Consider the following 27,680-nt stretch of genomic DNA (forward strand, 5'->3'; position numbering starts at 1 on the left):
TCCTGGCAGCTGCATTTCTAACATCTTTCTACATCAATACACACACGGTCCCTCCTCTGTCTAGACATGTCCAAACCATCTCAGTCTGGTCTCTAACTTTATCTCCCAGTTGTTCAACCTGTGCTGTACCTCTGATGATCTCATTCCTAATCTTATCCATCCTTGTCACTCCTAGGAGAACCTCAGCATCTTCAATTCTGCCACTTCCAGTTCTTTATCCATGTCTTTTTGTCAATGTCACTGTCTCCACACAGCTGGCCCCACCATACTTATCCAACAACAGAAGCAACACAGTGTCCCTTCTGCTCAGGTCTGATGAGCAGAGAAATAAAAGGCAACGAAAACGTTCGCGCTTAAAACATTTGCGTAAGAAGCTAAGTGCTGATGCCATGACTTGTGCTTCATGTTTGGCAATCACCTCCCACCTTTAAGTTGGTGTCCCATTTAGAGCTGGGGAGGGGGTGGGAGGAGCAGAACCGAGCCCCCATCTCCGCCCCCCATCGACTCGCTCGTCGCTCCACTCTGCGCCCTGAGCAGCAAACTCGCTGCGCTCGGAGCCGCAGCCGCCTGCGCTGCAACTTTTGCAGAGACTCCTCACTCCACAGACATGTCGCACAATAGCTGAAGTAAGCCTGTCACCGTGGCTCATCCTCCGAGCCTCACAGACACACGCCGCCGGTGGGGATTTTAAGGAAGCTCCTCTTCTTCTGCCGCCCTCCTCCTCCTCCTCCTTCCTCCTCCTCACCGTCGGATCCCGGAGGTTTGAAGCCCGCCTGGAGATGCATCAGGAGCGTTTTGTCCACTAATGAACGGGGCCAGTAATGCAGGAGACCGCGGCGACCCTCTCATCATCATCACCAGTGTTTCAAGATGGCAGGGTTTTACTGAGTTTTAAACACAAAGCTCGCTTTATTTGTTTGCCATGAATAACAGAAACCCTTGCACCGATGGCCCCTGTATACGAAGGTAAGCAGCTTATTTATTCGTGCATTTATTATTAAATGTGTTGTTGTGCACAATGTGACTGCAGCTTTACCATCTCGTCTCTGTTCAAATGAAATGGTGAAATGTAAGAAATCACTGTAAAACCTGCCTCAGATAGGTCGGGAACAGTTTTTGCTTCCAGAGCTCAACAATCCCCGTGTGTGTCTTGTCAAACAGCGCTGATACAGCAGCAAACACCTCCCCATGAATGAGATCGAAAACGTTGAAAATACCCAAGCACTCCTAATACATCATGATTTGGATGTGTTGCTTTCGTTTTATTTCTTTATTTTGTTTCCTCCTGGTGGAAATATGAAGAGAAAAGAGGGTCGGGGACCGATCAGTCTCGCCTGGATTGATTTACTGTAAATCTCAAATGGTTGAAAACCTGCAACACTTCTTTTTTTTTTTGCATATATGTTTTAACGCTCTGCTGCATTGATCCGTGCATATATGTGCTTCTTACTTCCAATCTGAGATCATAAATGGAGCATAATATTCGCTGTCGCTGCAGCAGCGTTGTGGCTCCAACTGATCCACTGGAGAGACTGCGACTCGGCGTGCTCGCTACATGATGCGCTGCTAGACCTTCCCTTGCATCCTAACAGAAGAAATCACACATCGTGCACGTTTGCTGCATGTAATGCCTTTGCAAGGTGGTTGATGAGAGGTAAACAAGACCGATCGTGCATGACTCACATCTGAGCCAGCAAATAAAAAGCCCCAAAGTATTAACCATCACAACAAATCAGAGACGACAGCACAAAAATATACTTAGCACATACTGATTTGATCATATTCAGATGAGAGTCAGAACTCCTTTAATAGAAATGAGCATATAAGAAGAAAAAAAAGAGTTGCTGATCAGAACCGAATAGTAGCACATGCAAATGATGAGCCTTGATGTTTCCCATATTTATTTTGGAGCAACCTCATGTTTAATTTGTGTTTACTCTATAGTCCCTCTGCTGGCATTAAAGAGAACCCCCCCCCCCCCTGATCTGTTAGAGAACAGCTGAAGTACTGGAGTTCTAAAACAAACAAAATCCTCGTCTTTATTTTTAGGTTATATGAAGGGGTGCTGTAATAAAATAGGGGAATAAGGTTGTGCGCTTTCTTTAGTGGTGTTATGTCCCTTTAGTAATATTGTAGTGATTTTCCATTAGGGGTGTTGAAGCTTAGAGGCAGTCCTTCAACATGAAAAGGAAAGTTGAAATGAGACTCCTATGCAAAAAGTAATTAGTGTAAATTACATTCCCTGACTTTTCCCTTCACCACGGAGAGGAGGAGAAGGGAAAAGAAGGAGGCAGCAGGGGGAATTAATTACCTTGCCTGTCCTCCTCAGCATTAGAGAGGGCTGTTATGTAGAGCAGCCGTGGAAATGACCAAAGTCTCCGGTGGAAAATAGGTTTGGGGGGGGGGGGGGGATTCACACAGAATGAGACAGGTCATTATGCTAATTATTCACCTTTAGCTATGGGCTACTAATAATTCAAATCTATATGATTAAGTACTTCCTTTGATTGTTTAAACTTGAGATTCCTGATGAACGTTTATTTTTGGTTTTCCAGGAACTTGATGTCACATATAGTCATTTATTTACAATTGTTAAAGGAGAGGTTATTACAGATATGCTTGTGTCAGTTTGTGTTCCTTTCCCACTGGCTTGACAATTATTATTATTATTATTATTTTTTTTTTTGTACGTGTTTGTCTTTGGCCATTCTTGGCTCAGACAGAGGGCCATCAGGCAGACCTGCTGGCAGAAAGTGTAGTGGTGTGATCACCCTGGGAGTCCGGTCTCATAACCCAAACTGACACCTTGATGGATGTCTGATGAATGGAGCAGGTCCAGCAGCCCCCAGCTGTGGAAAAGCTAATATTCAGACAAACCCTGTCTTCTTGTCCACCTGCCCTCTTTGCCTGCCTAGATATGAGTGTTGCTGTGTGCTCATGCATGCATAGGCATATGTCTCTATCTGTCTGTGAGTCTGCACGAGGATTAGACAGCTGCAGGACTGGGCACCGGGCATAAGGACAACATTTGCAGATCTGCCTCTCACAGGTCCAAATGTACTATTACAGAGCGGATTCATTCATTCCCACCTGGAAAAAATAAAAATAAAAGAATAAAACCGAGCAGAGTATGACTCAGAAGCCGCTGCTGCTGATGGTGTTGGTGACAGGCTGTGCAACATCACAGGCAGATTAATGATTTATCCGTCCACACAGCCATTATGTGTTAATGCAACTTTGAGTTGCATTGTGATTTCACAGAATAGAGAGTGCACCCTGCTCTCATTTAGAAGAATTTACTTGTCTGAAACGCAGACAGACAAAAGAGAACGAGAGTAACTTTCTCAGAGACTGTTCTCAACTCTCCCACCCTCTTCCCTTCGTGCTTGTTTGGAGCAGCTTGATTGATATCTTCCTCGCCGACTGTGGCCCAAGCATATACGCTCCAAGGTTGCAGCCTTTTCAACTTTGATTAGAATTGCAGGAAAAACTCTGGGGGCCTTCGTGGGCCGTGGCAGGACCGCACCCTGAGGCAGACCCACGGGACCCAATGAAGGGTCTGTCTTCTTGACTGTTATGACAACAGGGGTGGTGCATTTGGCTCTTCGCTGAGGAAATCGACAGAAACGGGCAAGAATAGCTTAACAATTAATAGAAGACCGAGCAAGAATGAAATAATGCTCAGCAGGCAGGAAGAAAGTGTCCTTGCAGACTTCATTACAACCTTTTAACAATGTTTGATCTGAATTTGTCATAAACAGGAACTACTTGCCTTTTACAGGCATCACATTTACATTAAAACTTTTTCCTTTAATGAACACAGCTGATCATTTTCGGGGCATCTTTATGGTTTTGTTAAAGTATAAGAGGTGTGAGGCCCCATCCACACAGAGCAGTGGTGTGTGAATGTGCAATTTTTTAAATTTGTTATTAGGGATGCACAATATTATCAGCATGGTAACGGTATCGGTATATCTCCAGTCTGAGATATTTTTCCAACGTAGCCTTACCCGAGTTACAAGCCGTCATTTCCGACATCATTGAGAAGCTAATAGCCGATAGCACTTGGGTGAGTTTTACCACAGACATTTGGACGTCGTCTTAGCCCCGTTAGCATGATTAGTGTTACAGCACAATGGATAGACAAAAACTTTGAATTTAAAAAGGCTGTCCTTCATGCACAAGAGTGCAGAGTATCCCAGACTGCAGCTAGGAACCTGGAACAAGCCTCCACAAGTGAGACAGCATCGCAGGTGACTAATGCTGATAAATAACATTTAAAACTTTTCATTTAATATAAGATAAAGTGCTATGCATATCATATGGCTGTTACTGAATATATGTCACCAGCTCTTACAGCTGTTATATAATTGTTGTAGCAAATAAGCCTAAATAAGAGAACTATGTTCTGACAAAGGAAAGTATATAAAAAATATCGGTATCAGTTATCGGCCAAATAAGTTTTAACATATCGGCATATCGGATATCGGCCAAAAGTCCAATATCGTGCATCCCTATTTGTTATTGTTTCAACCTTGCTTCTACATGGAAATTGTGTTTTAGGAGCCTCTAAATAGTATTTCGAGTTAGAAAGTACTTTAATGTCACTGTTGTAATTTTGCGTGGAAAGTCTAAATGCAACATTTAGCAAAAGATGACATCCCTGTCCCACCCCCTGCCTAACCCATGACTCCAGTAATGAAAGAATACTTACCGTAATTTCCGGATTATAAGCCGCTACTTTTTTCACACACTTTGAACACCGCGGCTTATACCATGCTGCAGCTAATTTATGGATTTTTTTTTCTTTTTTGACAGGCTAACGAGCTTCTTGTCGTCAAAACATTTAGCCTGCATAAATAGCTCAAGTTACAACATGGACACTCACGGCTTATAGACAAGGGTGGCCTATGTATGTACAAAATCATTTATTTATTTTAAATTTAGTGGGCACGGCTTATATTCAGGTGCGCTCAATAGTCCAGAAATTACGGTAGTTGAATTTGTGCTGCATATTTGTATTGTTGTGTTTGCTCAGTTACAGCAAAATCTTCACCTATTACAGCAATGACCAAAGGCTAATGAACATTAACATTGCCTTGAGTAGAGCAGTGCAGAACTTCGTTATTATTGTGTTGACAAGGAAAAAATTGTTTTGGAAATACAGCGTGTGCATGTGGCTGAGGCGTGAAGCTTTATATAAAGGTAGCATGTTCGTTTCATCCACAACAGAGGAAGATGTGAGCCTTTTTTCATGCGCTGAAATAGTTTGCAGGTGTGATCTGAGGATTTTGGAAACAGATGGGTGTTTGTTGTGAGGGGGGGTTGAATGGGTGAGGCAGAACTGAAATGACAGGTTAGTATAGGGGCCAGACAGACACAGAAGGCCCAGCGTTCATGAGCAGAATACTTTTCACCAGGCTCAAGTTTTCATACACTCTTCAGCAAACTCCACTCCCTGTAGTTGTCAAACAAAACAACTCTAGCATTTTATTTCATAGAAGATTTCTAGAAATGCACAGGAAATTTTAAAATGCACCTTCTCTCTACCTTTTATTAAGCCTCCCTTTTAAGTGCTTCTGCTATGCATTGCAAACCTCTCTCTCTCTCTCTCACACACACACACACACACAAAACATCTCCAGCTCTGAGCTCCTCAACTGGAAACACCACATCAGTTGCTGACATTAGTTAGTTTTTATCAAAGGAGGAAGAGAGGTTGGCTGGGATACAGCCTCAATTCTGTCAACTGCTTACACAAGGCATTTCCGTGTTGGTTGTCAAGCATGTGTCAGCCCCCCCCCCCCCCCCCCCCCACACACACACACAATTTTGCTTCACATTGTGCATGATGTCCGCTTGTTTGGAACAGCTGCTTTTGGCTCTGAGTGGCAGTGTAGCGGATCCAGGATCTGTTGAGGGGGAAGCTAGCGTTTCTGGCATCATTTAAGATGCAAAAATTCTATATTTGTTTTGCAAACTTCACGATACAGAATGCAAATGTTATAATTCATTGTTTGCTCAAGTTAAAACTCTTTATTACAGACTTGAAATTTGCACATTTTGTGTAGGACTCTGAACTTCCTTTTGTAAATTTTACTAGTAGGTCATGTCGCTTAAAATATTTTCTTTTTTTATTTTATTCAGTGGTTAAAAAATATATATATGTAAATAAAGCTAAATTGTCAAGAATGCCTTTCTGCTACATGTTATGCAGTTATTGAGCCTGATGCTGAGAGTCCGTTTCTTGTGACACATCCATCGCTTTGATCTGCTCTGAGAGTGCACGGTTCAAACAAAGGTTCACATTTTACCGCTCCTCTACACAGCACAGAGTGAAAAAGGCTCATTGTTAACTTGCTCCTGTTAAGCAGTAATTATAAAGGGATTCCTCAATAAGAGCCACTTTATATGCTGGAGATGTCAAATCTTTGTTCATGAATAATATTGCACAGTGAAGATTGAGAACAATCTGCGTTTTTTTTATTTTTTATGCGCACACTATATATTTCATGCTCACTTTGCAATCTCTCATCATTTGCCAATGACACCCCCACCCTTCCAGTTCCCATCCCACGTTTCTCTGCCCCACCCCCACATCTATCTCTTATCACTCGTTCCATCCTGCTCTGTTTGTTGATAAGCCGAGAGGCCATTGGACAGCACACATGGTGCCCATGTGACACTTCAGCAACAGCCTGATGGCCAGATTGGAAGCCCCCATGTGCATGTGTGAGTGCTTGTCTGTGCAGCACATGTTTAGGCTGGTTTAAGATGAGGTCTGGCTACTGTAGCCTTATTGTTCTCCCAATCATGACCCCTACCCATAAACCCACCACGCTCAGTCCCACCTGGTGGGTTGTATTGCCGCATCCCATCACTAGCCCCCTAAACTAACCAGCTTGTTTTAGCGCACACTGTCCAGCTCTTAATCCTATTGTTTGTGATCATATTCCCTCACACCAGGCTATTTGACATTGCACTCTTTGGAAGAGAGCTACCAGCGCTGAATGCATTTATCGCCAACATTAAATTGACATTTAACAGTTTACAAGCACATTTTAATCCAACAAAGACAAAAAAAAAAAAAAAAAAAGAAGTGCAACAAAGCATTGAGTGTCAGGCAAAGATAATAGATGATAATAAATCTAGATGGAGAGGACGCTGCCCCACTCACAGGCACTCCGTTTAAACAAAAGACCCTAACTGTCTCTTCGTGTTACATAAAGCAGAGTGAAAAATGGTTTGCAGTTTTTAATCAAGCCTTTCATAACCTCCAAATGTTATTCTCCTTTGCCAATGGAAAGAGGTATTGTGGGCAGGTGAGGATAGAGAGGCAGATTGGGTAGTGTTTACAGATAGATATTAAAACGAGCAGAGAGGAATTTCACGATGAGATTAGGGGACTTGGGGTAGCATTTCTCGGTTGTATGCTTTCATATTTCTCGACACAAACACAGCCGTGGGCTCTACCATGTAGAGCTTGCCAACACGGCCTAAGTGCCACTGCCAGGACCATCACTACTCCTGGCTCTGGCCCCTCTCAGTCATGGAAGGGAAGTGGAGCAATAGGCGGCTGCTGCCGGTCCCTTCACAGATGGCTGCAGGTACAGCGCTACACTTGGCTGATAACCAAAGGACTTCAAAGCTCAGACGAGTGCTCAAGCCCATTTCTGTCCAAACTCACGAGGCAAAAGGCACAGGACAGAAAGGAGATGGCAATAGATGAGAACTTGAGTACTCAAAAGAGTCAACAGGCATGGAAATGAGCAGCTTTAGCCTCCTCCTTTCTCTCTACTTGTGTAAAGGGAAATGAGGTTTTCATATTCTTTCACCCAAATGAAACATTCACCCTGCACTCATCATTTTGTTTTTCTATTGATGCAGTTGTATCATCTTTCATTTTTTGTTTTAGTCGCGAGATATATTTCTAATTATGTTGTGACCAGGAGAGCAGTTTTGATGGCACATTCTCATGCTTACAAGAAATGGAATTAAACCAAATTAGTCACCGTTTTAAACAACAGTCCTCCTTTCCTGTCATTTGTTTTTGTAATTAAGTTCATATTTTAAGATTTCTTTGGAATTTTGCATTTATTGTGGAAAAACTAGCAAGTTTAACAGAAAAAACCCCCAGGAAGAATTGATATATTGTGTTAAATAATGTATATGTTAAATTTTTGGACATATTAAACAGATAATATGTTCTCATGATCTATTTGACATTCAGTTATTATAAGGAAACTAATTTCTTTGTTGCTGCTGAAGACTGGAAGCCAAGCATTAACAAGCTTTTAAAGAATAATGTGGAGGGAAAGATGTTGAAAAGTCATTGATTTAATTAGGCATTCTGCTGGCTCCTTTAATAACGCTCCAGTCTTGACATAAGAAAAAGCAGCTCCAGCTTAAGCAACATTTCCCAATGCAAGAGAACATCTTTGAACATATTTTAGAGACAAAAAATGTGCCTTCTCAGCCAATTTATTATTATTTGTTTGCATGTTTATGGTAAAAAGTCCAGACTTCTGATCTTTAAAATAATTTGGGGGCTCACAAATCAACCAGCAGCAATTTTAATGCATCTCTTCCTGGAAATGCTGTTCATATGGTTCTTTTTAACACACTGTTGTTTTAACATTTGAACATGAATTCATGATCATGCAAACAAAACAGAATACAGGAATAACAGTTCCAGTTTCAATTACTTGGCCCAAGTGTGTTGAAGTATAAAAAGCAGGCTGCGCACCTTTTAGATCCCTCCTCACTTCAAAGCCACAGGCGCATTATGGCCTGCCAGCAGCTCTGCCTGGAAACCTTTTGAACTGACCCCTGCATTCAGTCTGACGGACAGAGATGGAGAAGGGAAATGGCAGAGAGATGGGGAGTGACAAAGCTTGGCAAAGTGAGGCAGAAATAGAAGAAGGGAGCTGGTGGAGCTGGGGTCGAGAGATGAATACCTTCATCTGGGGGCCCATTAGCCTCAGTGGCACAACCAGAGGTCAGGGGGTATGAGAAGGGGAGGGGAACCAGTGATTATAGTTTGGAAGGGTGTGGGGTTCCCATTGACTACAAGGTTGTAGCAGTGGCAAAGTTTTTTTTTTTTTTTCAATTCAACCTGCTTCTTCTTTACGTCAGTCTTGTCCAGTTTGGGTGTCTGTTTTCTCATTTTCCCTCACATCACCAAGTAGCTGCTAACACACTGGTAGTTAGATGATTGCATCCCTAGTATTATTAGATTGGACTGAACTTTGACAGTTTAAGGTTGTTTTCACACCTGATAGTCCGGTAGACTCGGTTTGGTTGGGGACCAATATTCATGAGCTTTTGTTTACATGTGAGCTGGTGCGTTTGCATTCACACTGCACTGCGCAGTCGAGCCAACCTGTTGAACCAACCTGTTCCCCCACTCGCCTGTGGGGGCGCTGCACCAAGAACTACTGAAAAAAACGACACAAAAACCTCTGAAGACACTTCTTCTTCTTCTGGAAATAAAAACAAAAACGGAGTGGCATCAAGTTTTAGCAGTTTTAGGAGTTATATTTTGTCATTTTTCAACAATGGACTCAGCATGACCAGAAGATGAGGCAGAAGATCATAAAGAATGTTGTTTTCCACACAAGGCAGCTGACGGCTCCATATGAGGTAAGAGAAATGCGTGTTTCTTTGCCCTGCTCTGTACTCCACTTCTTGCTTGTGGAGCAGGGCCCGGTCTGTTTGCATTCACACTGTACTTGAACCCCGCTGGAGTTTTCTTCTACCGGACCGAGATAGACCGGGCCAGAGTTCGCCTTTTTGTTCCGTGACAGAGTTCGATGGCGCGTTCACACCTCCCTAAACGAACCGGACTTCCTAGGAAAACGAGCTAGAGTTTGATTAAACCCTATGGGTGCATTCACACCAACCCTGTTTAGTCCACTTTAGTTGAATTCTAGGCCGTTTGGCTAGAAAGTCCGGTTCGTTTAGGGAGGTATGAATGCGCAATCTAACTCTGATATGGACCAAAAAAGTGAACACTGGTCTGCCTAAAAACCTAGGTCTCGGTTCAGCTGACGTGAACTCTAGCACGGTTCGAATTCAGTGTGAATGCAAGCGGACCGGAGACCGCTCAAAAGCAGGAAGTAGACTACAGCGCAGGGCAAACAAACACGCATTTCTCTTACCTCATACGAAGCTGTCAGCTGCCTTGTGTTTCCTTCAGTAGTTCTTGGTGCAGCGCCACCACAGGCGGGGAGGGGGGGGGCGGGGGGCAGAGACAGGTTGGCTCGATTGACTGAATGCATACCGCACCAGCTGAAAATGTAAACAAATGTTATGAATACTGATCCCCAATAGAACCGAGTCTACTGGACTATCAGGCGTGAAAAGACCCTAAAACATCTACCGTACTTTATTTCCTTGCTTAGGCAGTGCCTTTTGGGTTTACCTCATTAGACCTCAATTAAAAAAAGACAGTAGGTGAATCTGTTCATGAGCTTTATTTGGCTGTTTGTCCTGAGCCTGGTTCTGCTAAAGGTTTCTTCCTCATGAGGGAGTTTTCCCTTTCCACTGTTGCCTTTGTGCTTGCTCAAGATCAGAGTTTTGTGATGGAGTTAAATTCAAAACAGTCTGCTCAGATAAATTGTGTTAACTTATTTTTTTATATGTTTCTGTTCAGTGCCCTGAGGTGACTTCTGTTGTGACTTGGCGATATATAAATAAACTGAATTGAATTATTTTTAAGTGATATTTAGGAACAAACACTGAGGAGTTAGATTTAACTTCATGAGTGTACCCCACCTCTCGTAGAGGGACTGCCAGACATGGGGTATCAGCGACCTCCGCGATCTGGAAAGGAAAAAAAAACAGGCAAAGTTAAGGGGTGGACAGAACAAGGACAGTACAAAAACACTTACGTATAAAAACACTGCAACATTTGCTTTGTATAAAGAACCTTCAGCCAATTAAATTAAATAAGAACCCTCATAAGAGATCTAATCTTCTAAAACTTAAAAAATCTAACTATAGCGCAATGACAATAAAAAGCACAACACACATAAAATAATGTAAATATGAACAGGAGGCAAGCCAGTTTTGGCTGTCATCAACAAACTAGTTGCTCCTATATGAGAAGATAAGTTTTCTTGCAGCTCCTCAGACTGAAGAAGTTTTTTGGGAGAAACGTTTCAACAAAGAAGAATCCGTCCAGAGGACCTGACTAAACCTTGTTAGATTTATCTACCTGGATTATTGAGCATGCATCAGGACATGCAATATCAAAAAAGTGTTAATTGTTTTATAGACATAACATTTATTTACATGACATCTTTAAATGTTATTTCAAATCATTTTTTGTGATGTGAACTGTTTTCGATTCCTTGAAAGATTTTGATTGCATTGATCCAAACCCCCACTTCCTTTTATAACTGTACTTACGGTAAATCAGCTCACAATGCAATTAATCCATTTCACTGACTTATCATGCAACCACTTTTTTCTTTCAACTGTCAAAAACCTTTTCTGCTACCACAAGACAGAGCATAAAATGTCTTAAATCATACAAAGTATAAACTGTCTTAAAAGTCAGAAAAAATATAGTTTCTGCATCATGTTTTGTGTGATTCATACATTTGTTTTCACGTGTTTATTGTGAAACACGGCTCTTATTCTTTATTTGAAGGTGTTACTTATGCAAGTTTGTTCAGATTTGTACCTCCCATACGTGGCACCCCAGGATGTGGCTGTTAAATTGATGCTCACAGTATCCATTCTCTGCCTGTTTTTTGCTGCTATTTGTGACAGAGGATACTGTAAATATAATCAGCTAAAGCCACAATTTTCACGCTGAATCAGACACAGAAGGCTGAGTTGGCTAGCCATGTTTATTACCTTAGCTCTGTGGCCAGAAGGACTCAACAGCCCTGTTTATGGCACAGTCAGATAGATTAAGGACACATATGCCTTGCTAAATTGTTAGAAGTGCACGTTTGTCTGGGTGCTGTATTATTTTAAAGGCTGTTTAGGTACATAGAATGCTAGGACTTACTTTGTCAAAGAAAAGGCCAAGCATAACAAGCTAGAGTAGGGAAATGCTTAAAATAAGATGAAGTGAAATTGAAACACGTTATGCATGCAAATTGATGAGTCACCTGGGGAAGGAAGGCATGAATGCATGTTGAGGCATCTTATAGGGGGAAAGGGCATGCAGTCTAGATTAGTGTGATCTGAAAACTTGATAACACTATATTCACGTTTCTTTGACATATCACACACTCTTGTTGTCTGAAGAGGTTTGAGTATCATCCCAGCTCGTATTTGATGGAGAGGGGAAGACGGGAGAGGAGAGTCTAGCAACATGTAGGGGTAGCATGAATTAAAGATGAACAGAAGTCCCTTTTTTCCCAACTGTGATCGTTTAATCATTTCCTGAAAACGAATCTTATTTTTAAAAGCTATACTAGTGAATGCATGGGGTGTTTCAGAAATACAGGAAGTGATGGCTCTGCTGTGCATGATTGGTTTTCAGAAGTCTGATCAGGTTTAACTGGTTCCTCTGTTGTTGGGGTTCATTGCTGGGTTTGACAGGGGTGGGGCGTCAACATTAATCCCACTGGGTGTGAGTTTGTGTTCTTTGGGGTGGTGGCTTGAGGTTGTCTGTCATCACATATCAAAGATGTTTTTGTCAAATATTTTTTTGGAAATCCTCGAAAAGATAGTCGTTTAGTTGTGCAAGTGAAGACGCATGTAGTCACAGAAATGCCAAGACGATTACACACTTAGTGGCATGCACACATTTTTTACATAATTGCATTGTTCTTGTTCAGGAGTTTTGTGCATCTTTGCTGGAGGTGAGTGTTTTAAGCAGAGTCCATCTGCCTGTTTGATATAAATGAAGCAGCAGACTTTAACCCTTGACTTCAAGAACACTCCTACAATCAGTGCTCCATGTTTCATGAGACAGGGCAGGGTGGATGGGTGGGATGATGGTGCTCTCCCTTAAAAAAAAACTACCCAAAGTAGATGTTTTACAAAGCCTGTTTTCCATCCATCCATTCCATTTTCTTTACCCACTTTTCTGTTCGATGTTGTAGAGAGCTGGTGTTCATCTCCAGTTGTCACTGGGCGAAAGGTCACAAGTGGGTTGCAGGACAAGTCATCTGTCCATCACAGGTCCACAAAGAGACAGACAATTATCCATTTGCTCACTCAGACCTAGTGACAATTTATAGGTATCAATTAATCTAACATGTATGTTTTCTGTGGAAAACCCATGCATGCATGGGGGAGAATACCAGTATGTAAATTCCACACATCGTGGCCACAGACTGATTGTGAACATTAAACATTTAACTCAGTATTCTTGCAACTGGGGCCTTTAGAAATAAAATTAAGGTCTGTATCCTAATTTTTCTAAAAATGTTTTACCTTTTGTTCCTTTTAAGCAGAGGCTGCAGTGGCTCCATGGTCAGTGTCACTGTCTTGTAATCCTGAGGTTGCAGGTTTGAGCCTAGGTTGTGTCAGGAAGGGCATCTGGCATAAAACAAATTGCTAAATCTTTCATGCAAGTTTGCTTGCTATGGTGACCCTTGAAGAAGGGAACAGTCGAAAGAAACATACTTACCTTTTGTTCCTTTTACGTAAGATTAAATAATAACTTTTAATAACGGATAATAACAGTTAATGACACTGTGTCTGTGCTCACAACGATGTGTTTGCTGTCTGAACACCAGTTACTGTACATTTAATCTCCTTTTCTGTTTACATATTCCTGGCATTTGTCCTGTATCTACTGACGTGCTATCATTTTAAACCTCAAGGCGAGGTGCACTGCAAAAATACCAACCCATGCCATCATTAACATCAACACTAAAACGCTGCACTGTGTGTATATTACAGCACCGCACTCAACAAAATCCATACTGTTTTGGCTCGGTTCAAATCAATTTGCCACTGTATAAAATTTTCCCTCAACATTGCACTCATTGTTTTATCCTTCCCATTGTTTGTAGGTTTAGTTACTGTTTCCTGCTTGTAGTTCTTCTGTGTTGATTTCATTACAGTACACTGTGTCCATCTGTCATCATAAACCCTAATGACATATGAGGAATTGTTAGGTAGTTGGGTGTTGCTCTCTGTGTGTAAATGATAAGCAGTCTGGAGAATGGCTGCTTATCGGTTGTGTGCGGCCCTGCATGGCTCAGCTCTGTGCTTGCAATAAAGTCAAAGCAGCACCGCGTCATGCATGTAGTGAATGTAAAAGAATAAATGCTCAAGTTAACAGATGGCGTTGACTTCTGTGACAATACTTTTGGTATGAGTAATAAAAAGTCCACAACTAGAGCCACCTCCCTCTTGCAGTTCCCCCTTGGTAAATGTACCACTCATCTTCCGCTCCTCTTCTCCACCTTGCTCCACCTAGTTCATCTGATCTGGCTGTATAAACTAGGCAGATGTTTTTCTCACTTCAGCCCTTTTATTGCCACATTTACAATGTGAATTACAGCCTCCTTATCTACTGACAGTTGTCCTGGGTAGCAGTTTTTTTTTAATTTTATCCAGTGTAATACAAATATTAGCTTTGAAACTTTAGGACTCAAAGTACTGTAGTATGTCCCCATTAAAAAAGTACGAGTTGTGCATAGGTCTATGAGGACATTTACAAATGTGCATTTTAGCAAGTGGTGACTGATAATGTTATCTCAGAGCTAGCCAGTAGCGGCTGGTCCATTGGGGCAGGTGGGGCGCAGAAAAAAAATTGAGCGTGTGCCACATTTACAGCCAACATGCTGTGTGGCTTAGATGTCCTGTTTATAACTACATAGCAGTTCTCCTATATGTTTTTTAGTCTGTCCATATGCTAAATGAATGTGTGCTCTTGGTGAGATCATTGCAAGTGATCAAATAGAGTATCAAATTAGAGCAACAAAGCCTGATGGAACAGAAGCCTGTATGACAGTATTTGACCACAAGCTCATCTGATGCATTAAACTATAAATACACACAGAAGAAAGACTATGCAGCTTCCCCACAAAGGGCCAAACCTTAGTAGGAGACTAAACTAAAAGTCTGAACTGTTCTGTATGGGCAGTATGTTTCTGCTGAGTGGGGCTTTAGCTATTTCATTCACCTTCATGTTCTGTGTTCTTGCAACAGTTTCCCTTCCACTGCTTTTGTTGACCTTAACATTTGCATTTATACATATTTGACAAATCCATAAAAATGAGAAAATAAGAAATAGCTGCTTTTATACAGGGTAAAGGGACTTACTGATGGATTTGGAAACTACAAACTGAATGTGTTTTGCAGTAGTTTTTGCAGATACTTGAAGAACCTATGACAGAGAGCGATAATACCCTTCATGTTGTTCTTTTTTTACAGTCTGTCCTCTATCTGTTAGTGCCAGGTGTTGAGAAAAGGAGACTCAAGTGTGACAAGCCAAACATACTCACACAGATACACACACATACACACATTCAGGAGGGAACGGTGAGATAATGCTTTGTCTAGACAGTCAGAAGTCATTTCATTAGCCAGACGATTTGACCCACCCACCCATCTCCTACAAAGTCCTGCAGACGCTGGGATGCCCAAAGAGACAGACACATCAGACTATTTTATTTATTTATTTAAGTAGCTAAACCTGAAGTAGTTGTCCAAATATATTTAAGTATGTGAACATAAAAAGCATTATAAAATAATCCCCCAGGTTATTGACAAATACCTAAAGCCATTATAAAAAAGCCCATGTTTGAAGCTGTTTTTTGTCTTCAAGTTTTATGTTTTATTTGACTCTCAAGATTAATTTTTTTTGCATTATGATATTGGGAATTGTTAAGTAAAATCATTAGGACTCTCATTACCATTGGGTTTTATGCTGAAGCAAAATTTTCATTATACTTTGCTTATTTGGTGGTGTCTAAAGCCGTTTTCACCATTGCTCTGTCACATTGTCAGCCCAGCAATAATGACAGGTTTAATAAAAGATGGCAAACAGAAGCAGTCGCAGGCAACAATATGAGGACCACTCATGACCTCGCTCTACAAGCTCTATTCTCCTTCCCTCATTTTCCCTCCATCTCTGACCCTTACATGGCATGCAAAATGACCCTGATCCTCCCAAAAAGGAGATTAAGCAACCCCTGACAGAGAGGTAATCTCTCTGAAAACATTGACTATTATCATTTCAACATGCTGCCTCTGAACAGAGGAAAATGCCTCTCTGGTATGCTTAATTGCAGTGTGGGACACACAATGCTCCTTTAGGTATGCTAAATGGAAAACTTTGGCTATTGAAGGCATTCCACCATTGTAAATGTAAAACAATGGATCTTTGCAGATTTGTGCTTGACATGAAACTCATAAACTCAAGCAAACTCCAATAAAACACTTTCAAATTATTTTGCTTTAGGCCGTGCTATTCTGACACTACAGAGGGTTTAATTTGTCAGATTTGGTGACTATAAATATGTCTGAACCTTAAGTTTGCATGACTCGTGAGCACCAGAGCCACTTTCCCAGTGAAGTATAATTGGTCACATTGTTGCCTGTGAATGTTGTCATGAGATAACATTCCAATCATTTGACCTCTTACTTTTAGCTCATTTAATTACTTATCTGAGTTCTGCACAAGGCTCAAAACTGTGCTGCCGTTTGTGTAGCTTCTTTTATTTTTTCGTCAAATTTTCAACAAGTCAAAAATAATTTTCAAGAGTTCCCTGTGCTTTTAAATAGTTTTTTTTATTTTATTTACATTGTTTTATAGTTTTACACTAGTTAAGATACATGCATGGCCTTAATTCATTGCAAGCAATGTTAAACACGTTTTGACCACAATATTGAAACTGACATAAAGTCAATGAATTGCGAAGGAATTTGCGTGTTACAAAATGCAAAGAGCAGCTAGCTGCAGCCTGGCATTTTAAAACCAGAGCTACTGTATCTGTAATCATGTTGGCAGATATCTTACACTGGAATTTTCCATAAGAGAAACAGGCTGGCTCTGTGTCTGTACATACATCCTTTTGTCCACCAGTTTGCGCCTGTGATTATCCTGTCATGTCTCAGTCACACACTGTTGACGCTGTTCTGTGACGTAACGCATCTTTCAAATTATTTTTAGCGTAAAGTCCAGGCGCAGGAATCGGTAATCCAAGGAGTGACATCTGGCCTTCAGGGCTTATGTGATTAGCAGAGAGCCTTGCCCCTAATAGCCCAGCGGACGTTCTTCATTACCTCTCAGGAGGAGTCATAGCTATATACCAGACATAAAGTGAGCAGACGTTCCTGCTTAAAGAAAGAAAAATAAAGTTACAGCCTAATGATTCTTCAGAACACAGATGTGTAAATATCATGACTGAGATTTAAATGCATTAATTGATGAAGCATGGAGAAGCTGCACTAAATCAGTTACAGTAGAACATTGGCCAGACATTCAGTAAGCCCTTATCCTCTGATATAAAATACAGCTCCAATCCCACTGCATTAAGGCTAAGACCAGATGACCAGAGATATAACTAGTGAGTCAAAGCCCAACTAGGCCAGTGTTTGAGGTTTGTGTGTGCACAGGACTGGGATGTTTTTAAAGCTGTTAATAACAGAACGTAATAATTTCATTTACTATAAAGCCTAAATGTATGTGCCGGCATTGAAATGGCCAGTTGAAAGACACAAAAAAAAAAGAGTTAATCTGAAACGGAAGACATTTTGTTTCCCATCCGGGAGGCTTTATCAATTCAAAATTCAGTTTTGAATTGATAAAGTCCTGGATGGGAAGTGAAACGTCTTCAACTTCAGAATTAAAGTCCATTTTTTTTGTTCTTTTAACACTTTTTTATATTTATCATGACCTGGATAACTTCACCAGCATACAGCCAGTTGGAAGCTCTTAATGTGGTAGTAGAAAACTACTTTAAGTTGACACAAAACTGTAGCATTTTGTCTATGAACACGTGTTCAGATAATCTTTTTTTGGTGCTGTGATAATCATTTCAATGTTACAGCGAAGCCTGGCTGTTTGCAAAGAGAGAGATAAAGAAAGGGACTATTTTGGGCAGTTGTTTGCTTGGAGAGAAGCTTTTGCTTATTCTGAGGCAGTTTGTTCCCAAGAGTTCAGAGTACAGCCTTGTTGCTGTTTTGCTTTTGTTTTCTTGTTTTCAGGAGCCGCGCTTGTGCAGGAGTTCAATGCCCCTGTTCTTTTTTTATGGTTATCTGAACATCAATTTTTTTCCCCTTAACTTTCCTCAGGGTTATAATTGTGTATCAATAATTGCTTAAGCAGGGTTGTTTATGGGTGTAGGAAAATTATTAAAAAATCCCTGAAACTTGTCTTTGTCTGTCTGTTTTTAGGAATTATTTTATATTGCTTCTTTTTTTTTTCTGTGGAAGGTTCTGTGAAATACTACTCATTTAATATTTACTCAGCCTGTTTACAGAACTGCTGATGGGAACAGTGGGGAAAAGACATTTCCTCTGTGTGAACCAATGAGTACAATTGAATTGAAATCTGCTAATCTTCTTGCTGTTTTTTTTTTTTTTTTTTTTGACTTATAGAACAATATTTAAGAAAATGTCCTTAATGAACAAACATTACTTATTTCAAATTGTTTTATTAATAATATAGGGTTTAAAAACGATGCATTGCTATATATGTTGTTTTATTGACCTGCTATGACCCAGGCTGTTTTTATTTAAAGCTTGTGACAACTCATCATGTTTCACTCTCTCTCAAATTTCTAACCTCTCACTTTCATTCCTTTGACTCCCCCCTCTGTTCCCTCTTGTTACAGGTATGGCCTCGCAAGTGCAAGTGTTCTCCCCTCACACTCTCCAGTCAAGTGCCTTCTTTAGCGTAAAGAAACTCAAGGTGGAGCAGAGTTGTAACTGGGATATGACAGGGTACGGCACGCACAGCAAAGTCTACAGCCACAACAGCAGCAAGAACGTATCGACCACCAGTGGTGCCCTTGGCATCAACAGCTCCCTGCAGGTTGCCAGCTCCACCCTGCCCTACGAGCAGGCTCTCTTCTTCCCAGCCAGCGCTGGCCACATTGTGGTGGCCTCAGCCAGCAGCACTTCAGGGGCCATCGGCTCTCTGTTGGGCAGCAGCGGTGGAGGCAACAGCAGCAGCAACAGCAGTGGTGGTGGAAGTGGAAGTGGCTTGGGCAGCGGAGTTGGTGTTCACAACTTGACACGCCGCAGCACGGTGAGTCTACTAGACACTTACCAGCGATGCGGACTAAAACGCAAGAGTGAAGAGCTTGACAATAACAGCAGCGTGCAGATCATCGAGGAACAAGGCCCACGAATGATTCAGAACGGAGGAACTAGCGGAGCCACAGTGGCTACAGTGGCCACTGCCACTTCCACTGCAACCTCCAAAAACAGTGGCTCCAATAATGAGGGAGACTACCAGCTGGTTCAGCACGAGGTGCTCTGCTCCATGACCAATACTTACGAAGTATTAGAGTTCTTGGGAAGAGGAACTTTTGGACAGGTGGTTAAGTGCTGGAAGAGGGGAACAAATGAGATAGTGGCCATTAAAATCTTAAAGAACCACCCTTCTTATGCACGGCAGGGCCAGATTGAGGTCAGTATCCTGGCACGTCTCAGCACGGAGAGCGCAGATGACTACAACTTTGTGAGGGCCTACGAGTGCTTCCAGCACAAAAACCATACGTGCCTGGTATTTGAGATGTTGGAACAGAACTTGTACGACTTCCTCAAACAGAACAAGTTCAGTCCTTTGCCTCTCAAGTACATCAGACCCGTGCTTCAGCAGGTAGCCACAGCACTTATGAAACTGAAGAGCCTTGGGTTGATCCATGCGGACCTGAAGCCAGAGAACATCATGCTCGTGGATCCATCTCGACAGCCCTACAGGGTTAAAGTCATTGACTTTGGTTCAGCCAGCCATGTTTCCAAAGCAGTCTGCTCCACTTACCTTCAGTCCAGATACTACAGGTAAGAATAGCAATGTTCACAACATAAGCTTGGGTTGAAATAGATGTGGTACTCTTTGTTTTTTTTTAATCATTCATCCAGTGTGGGGAAGTCAAAAAAAGGCATGTTACTGACTTATTGTTTGTCCTATACAGTACGTCTTGTGTTTTTGCATTTTGTTTGAGTTACTGCGATTTTAATGGGAATGTTTTCATTGGTCAGCTAATTATAAAACATTCAGACTTTCTGCCAATCTCACAAGCTGCTACTTAAATTGTTTTTGCATTCCAGCTTTGTATTTTTTTTCTTGTGCATACCCTATAAGCTCTATTTAATGTTAAACCGGGCAGTAAAACTCAAAGGCTTGCAAAGTAGCCAGCTGCTTATTGTGTTTAATAGCACAAAAACAAGCATGTGCTGCTGCTATTTTCATGATTATAGAGGACTTGCTTAGTTAGTTGGTCACATCTTGCTGAAGCACGTGTAAAAGCCAAATGACCACAGGGAATGTTATAACAATGATGCTGTTTAGTTGCATGAAGTGGTTTGGATAAAAAGCATTGTTTCCTGTTGTTGATAGAAGTGCATTGAAAAGCTCCCAGACAACCTTTCTTGTGGAAGAAGGGTACTAATCATTTAAGGTGGCATTCTGCCCATAGGCATCTATTCCCTCTTTTGCACATCAGACCCTCAGCCCTCCGTTAGTGACTAGCTCCCATTTCCCTGGGTAAAGAGATGAGGGGTCAGCCTGAGTTCTCCTGTAATATGTGCCTGTAATCCATACCAGCAGACCCTGCATTAGAACCAGATGACTCTCAGGGAAGACCCCTTTTTTCTCTCCCAGTGCCTAAAAAAGTACTTTTTACAGATGGCAAACAGTGTGTAGGTATCAGAAAAAGCATAATTTGGGAAACTGTAAAATGAATCAATTAGTGTTAATACTGTATCTGCATGGAGAGACAATGTGGTTCTTAAGTTTGGTTCTAGAGTTCATAGAACAGGTGTAACCACATACACTAACACAGGCTCACCCCCCTACATACGAACACACTTGCCAGGTGTTACTCTTCATCATCAGTGCACAGTGTGAATTCTGCTGTATGAAGTAGTTTTAAACTGTTGTCAAAAAGGGTTTTGTTGTATGTACATTTTCCTTACAGTTTATTATTAATGATTAAAACAAGCTGGTCTGAAAACAGCAACTTCCTGTTTTTGTGGTAACGCAGAAGATGATCAGTACCTAAATTAAACTGCTCTTTCTATGTTCCAAAATACGTGGCTACATCTGTCAGGCGTAGCGTTCTAACAGATCTTTGGTTATTTGTCCTCATTTAAAAAAAAATTCTTTTAACTTATGCCGTAATACAATTTTGCATGATGAAATTGGTTTGCACATGCCTTCAAAACATTGTCGTTATGTCATTTTAAGTATGTCTTTCCAAAGTAAACAGAACTAGTGGCATGTTGTTCTTTGCTGTAGGTCAACAAACAGGTTATAGAACATTATTGTTTGTTTTTAATGGGAGTGACAGGAATAGGTGGGCAGAAAGATCATCCCTCCATTTTCTTTTTGCAACAAAAAAGACGTTAAATGACCAAAATGTATCTGTCAGCCGCTAAGTCTTTGCCAAAGAGTCTGCGAACTCGATTTGAACCGACTAGAGTTGTGAGCGCGTGCGTTTTCAGGTTTTCTGAGCTGCATAATGATTATGTGTCAACAGTGTGTGAGCTTTAACCAGGCAAGTCTCACTATTTATTTCAAAGATTGAGCTTGGAGATTGGTACCATGGGCGTGTTAGCGCTGCATGCTGTGGACAGCAAACACACTTTGACTGTTGGATGAATTCACAGTAAGTTCATAAGCGTAAATCAAACATCAAGTCCGTTTTTGATGATTACAGATAAAATAAATAGCTGGGTAAGGTTTGTTGCTTGTACAGTGACAGGCGGTGATTGCATACAGGTGTGCTTACCCGGCTCCGAAAAACAGCATCTATGACAATCTATACTCGCCATAACAACAACCATATTCCCACAATGTATTGATTCTTCGTGAATAAAACTTTTCTTTTTCTTCATAAACAATACCAGATTTTGTTCAATGAGGTGAAAAGACCTCAGAGAATAATAGCAACAGCTGTTTGCATTTTAGATGCCATAGGTATTGTTTGCTGTTGACAATACATGTCCTGTAACAGCCTTGCAAATGAGTTATGGATTTTTCGCAAGGTTGACTCATGCAAATAAAATACCAGTATTCAAGGTAAACAAGATCAGCTTTCAGTGCGCTTAGAGTTTTAACTTTGTTCGCCTCAGTGCTTAGCAACTACAGGGTCATTTAGCTGAGCTCATCTATCCTTGTCAGAGAGGCCTGTCTGTAGGACTTTTACGCTTGACGCCTCTGGCTTTTAATACAAGCAGTCTTCTAACATTTTAAACACATTAATCTTAAAAGTTTTAAATGATCTGTGCTGTTTTAAGTAGATGATTATATAAAGTAACCCTGGCCCTACTTCTTTTATCTCCCTCATCTGCTTCTCTTCCTCCTTCTTTATAGCTAATAACGTAACAGGTAAGCGTAAAGGTCAAGCTTACCCTGTTCCAGATAAAGGAATTATTGTCTTGTCCCAGATGGACGTTTTAGTCGTATTTAGTATCTCATTTACTTAAGGCCATGAGGTTGTTGGATTGCAACTAGACATTATTTAGGTTTATGTGCCGTTTCCTGAGGCAGTCCAGCTGGTGAAAGGCCTTGTGGTTCCAGCTGGTAGTGAAGGGAAAGTGTAACATGCAGACAATTGCAAGTATTAAAGGAAACACCCAACGTGACTGTCGGAACTTTTTAAAGACCTTGTTATTAAAAGATAGAATGCTGATGTCTTCAAAATATGTTCAGGGTGTCATTTGTTCAAGGTCTACATTGTGTCTTTTTTAATTAAGACACAGTTCTCATGGGTGTCTTAACCCAGAATAGGATTGCGGCTTATGAGTTACGAATAAAGGTGAGGGTTGAAAATTGAGTATAAGCAAATAAAACACAGAAATAACAAATAATGTCCAATAGCAATATAAAACTTTTCTTAAAATAGGAAACCGTCACTGTTCTTTCAACCTTCCTGTGACATCTTTGTTGTTTACTCCTTAGTAAATACCGGTACTCCAGAGTGACTCCCAGTATATAGTGTTCACCCTCAGTGTCAAATATTGTCTTTAGAGATAAATCCAAGTGCTGAGTCCTAAAGGTATCCTGAGAGTTCTCCCATAGCCATCAAAGTGTTTTGGGGAAAACATTGTTTCATCGTATATGCCTTTTATGAAAGACTTCCGTATACATGCAGATACGTTTTCTCACAGTTGTTTTTATTTTACAGCGGCTTGTTTCATTGGTATAAGACAGAAAGAGGCAGGAGAAGTTCCTTAATTAATTGTATTAACATTAACAACCCAGAAGCCTGAAGCTACATTCTTACACGCTTGTCATCACCTCCCAGCTTTTGGATATTATTAGACTGCAGCCATCACAAGTGTCATACACCTATGAATGAACAGCATGCACTGACAATCAGAAACTTTATGTTTGCAGGTAAAGTTGTATTTAGACATAGATGCAAAGAAAATGATTCAACACATCGGATAGGGTGGATTGGGCTTGTTGATGACGCCAATAATTGTAAGTGGACTGTGTTTGAGGATTGTCAAAATTAAAATTAGAGTTTCAAAAAAATCATCTTCTTTGAATTCTGTATTTTCTCAATGCATTTATTTATGTGATTAATAGAAATAAGGTTCATAAAGCACTACCCATGTCATAATTTGAACGTCTGACAAACATGTTGCTTGTTTTATATCGCCCTTTGCTATACTGTAGTCACTGTTTGGGCTGAGTCTCGGTGTAAGCCGAGTCTCTGCCCCACCTGTCTGTATATCTCTCTATCTGTTGTTAGCGTCACACAACCAGACAGACAGGACAGGCGTTCCAGCACATTTCCCTGCTTCCGTCAAACATCAAGGGGTGTTTTAACAAATGAGGTTGCTATTAGTTACTGTTCTCTGAAGCATGTGCGAGAGTGCATGTGTGTATGTGCCAAGGAGGGAGAGAAAGGCAGGTAAATGATGGGATCAGGTTGCTGGAGAGGAAAAAGGCTGAAAGACAGGTTGGCTCAGTGGCAGCGGCGCAGCCAATAGTGCAGGTGTTGTTTATTACAAGATTCTCAAGAAACGAGAAAATAGAGGAAACTGGAGCTGTGAGGGATGGAGGTGCGAAGATGGGTTTTTGTTTTGCATTCCTCGCCATTACATGGAAAAAGACACTCGTTTCCCAACCAGAGCCAGATTATTCCTAATGCAGATGTACGTTCATTAGCTTCGGCCTGACAGGGTGGCTTTTTAATGTTGTTACTTTTTCTGCTGACTTTTGGGATGTTTTATAATTAGCTTTATATTTGCAGCTTGCGACCACTCAAACCCAGGGTGGTCCTGCTGTTGTTGACTGTAGATGCTCGGCCATTGATTATTATCAAGAACTCGCATATAAGAAGCAGACCCCTGAAACGTTAATTACTGCACTGTGTATTCACTATAATGCTCTTTATGGGAGGTGTAATACCTTAGTATGCACGACAGAGTCCTAATAACCTGCTTCTCATTTATAATTTGCCTCTAGGCAGCTCTTCCATGTGTCTCCAAAGAACAGTCAGCAAGCAGGAGACATGTAGCAGCAAAGCTCATTAACTACCAGTAGCCAAGCATATGCATTAGAACATATGCAGTTGTCTGTCCCTCAAAGTAACTTTGGCAAATAATGAGTGAGAATCATGTAATTCTTCAAGAAGAATGTGAACTTTGTCATCCAGGTGATGGCTACAAGCATTATTGCATTGAGAGTCTACCCAGGTGTGCACACAATACGTATACACTCGCACCCTTGCCATTACAAGACATTATGCTCTTCCTTAAACTCAGCTTTCCAAGCTTCACATCTGTTTTTTTTTTATACCCGTCTTTGTTCTCAGTCTCAGTTCAATTTCCATACATTACCCAGGACATTAAGCTGACGGAAATTAAGCTGCCTTGATAAAACGTAGCACGCTGCCCACTCAGACGCACTAAGGCTGCAATCTCAACACTCTGTATTGATTGGCTTACTTGAAGCACATACTTTTTCCTCACCTAAGCTTTTGGGGTGTTTAGCAAATGCTGGTAGCGCGTAGTCGTAACTTATTCAACCTTTTGTGTTTGGAGAGTTGCTACATAACACAGCAAGGTGAAATCGGACAGTGGTAGGTTACTGAAATGCCCATCCTTGAGGGTTTGTTGTGACAATTGCATTAAGTCTGAAAATAATTACCAGAAACTTTAAAATTCTTACTTTAGTGAGTGTATATTCATAGTGCCACAAATATGTTTATTTTCTATGAGGTTTGAGCATCAATTGATTTGGCAGGGTGATGGCTGCCATCAGCGACTGACTGGCACAGGTGCCCTTGGGTCTAAATAAATCATGAGGCTGCCTGCTGATCCCCTACCTCCATCATTCCTGTATGCCCACTATCCCTCCACAGGGAGCTCCAGAAAGTGTGTAGCCCCCACCACCGTATGCTGCCTCGGCTCTTTCCCACTCCTTTTCTTTTTTTCTCTGCTTTCTCGCCTCCCCTCACCTTTCTTTCACCCGCCTCATCACCTCTTCCATTCACTTACATGAATATTTAAAAGCTAACACCAAGATGGAAAATATGCAGCAACGGCAATAAAGATGTGCTTTTAAAAAAATCATTCATTTTGGGACCCTGATTTTACTAATTTATTGCAAGTTAGGGGATAAAGTTCAAAGTGGTGTCATTACAGAGTGGGAGTGTTATAAAGACTGAAACAAACAGAGATTGTTGATAGCAGTCAGAGAGAGGGACAAACAGAGGGCAGGGGAGAAACGGGGAGTTTGATCTATTCGGGAGGCCTGGCAGGGCGCTGCAATTTGCTACGTCGTGGCTATGTGTGTATGTTTGGACTTTGTGCCACTCTGACAGATAAAGTCTGGTGTGCAGAGGCCTATGCAGGCTCCCATGAAGTGTTCAGCAGAACAAAACAGATGCATTTGTTTTCTCAATTGCAGGAATTTGCTAATGTGCATATATGAGGTTAAATAGTTTGGCTAGTTTGCAGCAGCCAAGTGGGCAGCGCTCTCAAGTGCTCAGCCTTCCATGGGAACTTAGAAAAAAATAGAGGCTTTAGTGACCCCTGTATGATATTGTTTCTCATTTTATCATTTAATATCATGTCTGCTCATTAAAACAGCTCACTTCTCCTGTAACCACCATTAAAATATGTGCCTACTTGATTTTATGTCCCACCATTCTGTCACTTTTTAATACATTCATTTGACAGGGAATGTACGATAGGCTAGTTAAACACAATTCAAATTCATGGTGACAGTTGTTGCTCTATAAAAATGTTGTTTTTTATTACAAATGAAATATGAAATGAGCTTCTGTTTTTACCATTTAGACTATTTTCAGCAATACTCAAAGTGTCAGAAAGCTGTTTGCTTTGTGACTTGGATTCCATTTAATAATATTATATATTTTCATTACAGAGCAATAAATTCTAAATAGGACTTGGATGATTTAAAAAAAAAAGTTTTTATTAAGCGGATAATAATGGCATGTAAGGTATAAATTACACATAGCACAGGTCTAGTTTTCAGTTGAACAATGTAAGTGTTTGGGAATCATGGAATGAGTACAAAAGGTTAATTGCTTGATGTTTACAAAAAAAAAAAAAGTTTAGCATTGAGGTTTTATTTTTTCTGATGTCATACAATCTTGTTTGGATCTGGGGAAACAAACAGAAGCTTTGTTCAAATAATTTACATCAGCATTGTCATACTTTTACTGACTCTCTGTCTCCACGCATAAGGACATCTCCAGGGGTTTGTTCCAATCAACGCAAGGAGCTTTTCATAAAAATTGCTTTTTGGTATTATGATTGTTGGTTTGTATTCTTTTAAAACCATGTGCATGTCATAAAATAGGTTTGAAGAAAATCCTATTTCAGCCAAGCCTGATAAATAATTTAACACAACTAATAGCACCTTGTGACAGAATGAGAAAGTATCGCCGTGGCATATCAGATGGCTTGTGGTTTCGGCCTTAGGCTTAATTTGTTTGGGAAAAAAATAATTACTCCTGTGTTGAATCTTAGTTAAATATTTAAAAGGTTAGCATTAGGAATGTGGCAACATCCGAGATTGTTTTACCCTGTTCCTGGCAAACTCGTTGCTTCAGACATGACTGAGTGCCACACAAAATGTGCACTTTGTGGCACAATTCTAGCTATGGCGTAGCTAAATTTGATAAAGAACATGACTGGAAAATAATAAACCTTCGCTATGTGGTTAGCTGCTGAGCCTTAGAGCCTAATCCCTGTGTTTTATGAGCAAGGAGCGTCAGATTGTCTGCAGAGTTCATATGGTTATTGGGAGCACAAGATGGAAGGCACCAAAAGAGCATTAAGACACTGTATATTAGCCCACTGGGGGACAAAAAAGTAAGATTGTAGATAACAAAAGAGGAAAGAAGGCAGAAATACTGAAATAAAGCACAAGATAAAAATGCAAGAACAAAAAAAGAGATAAATTAGTCAGTATAAATCAGAACAAAAGCTGCTAAACCAAAGTAGACAATTGGAAGGGTGGATGTGGCTAATTAAATAAAGAATACATCCTTTCCAGCAGCACAGTGCTTGTTTCAAGTTCTTTATGCCACCCAATT

The 27,680-nt window shown here is 40.8% G+C and overlaps 1 protein-coding gene across 2 annotated transcripts in view; it reads left to right on the plus strand.

Annotated features, from left to right (window-relative positions):
* The first annotated feature begins 513 nt into the window (after positions 1–513).
* hipk2 (homeodomain interacting protein kinase 2) overlaps positions 514–27,680 on the plus strand; it is a 70,789-nt gene continuing 43,622 nt past the window's right edge. For both annotated transcript variants that reach the window (XM_037683444.1, XM_037683445.1), the window contains exons 1-2: positions 514–966; positions 18,762–19,935. In XM_037683444.1, coding sequence (XP_037539372.1) covers positions 948–966; positions 18,762–19,935 — 1,193 coding nt within the window. In that variant the 5' untranslated portion in view covers positions 514–947. The remainder of the gene's footprint in view (positions 967–18,761; positions 19,936–27,680) is intronic.

This window comes from Nematolebias whitei, chromosome 10, assembly GCF_014905685.2.
Source record: "Nematolebias whitei isolate Nwh7 chromosome 10, NemWhi1, whole genome shotgun sequence".
NCBI classification, from domain to species: domain Eukaryota; kingdom Metazoa; phylum Chordata; class Actinopteri; order Cyprinodontiformes; family Rivulidae; genus Nematolebias; species Nematolebias whitei.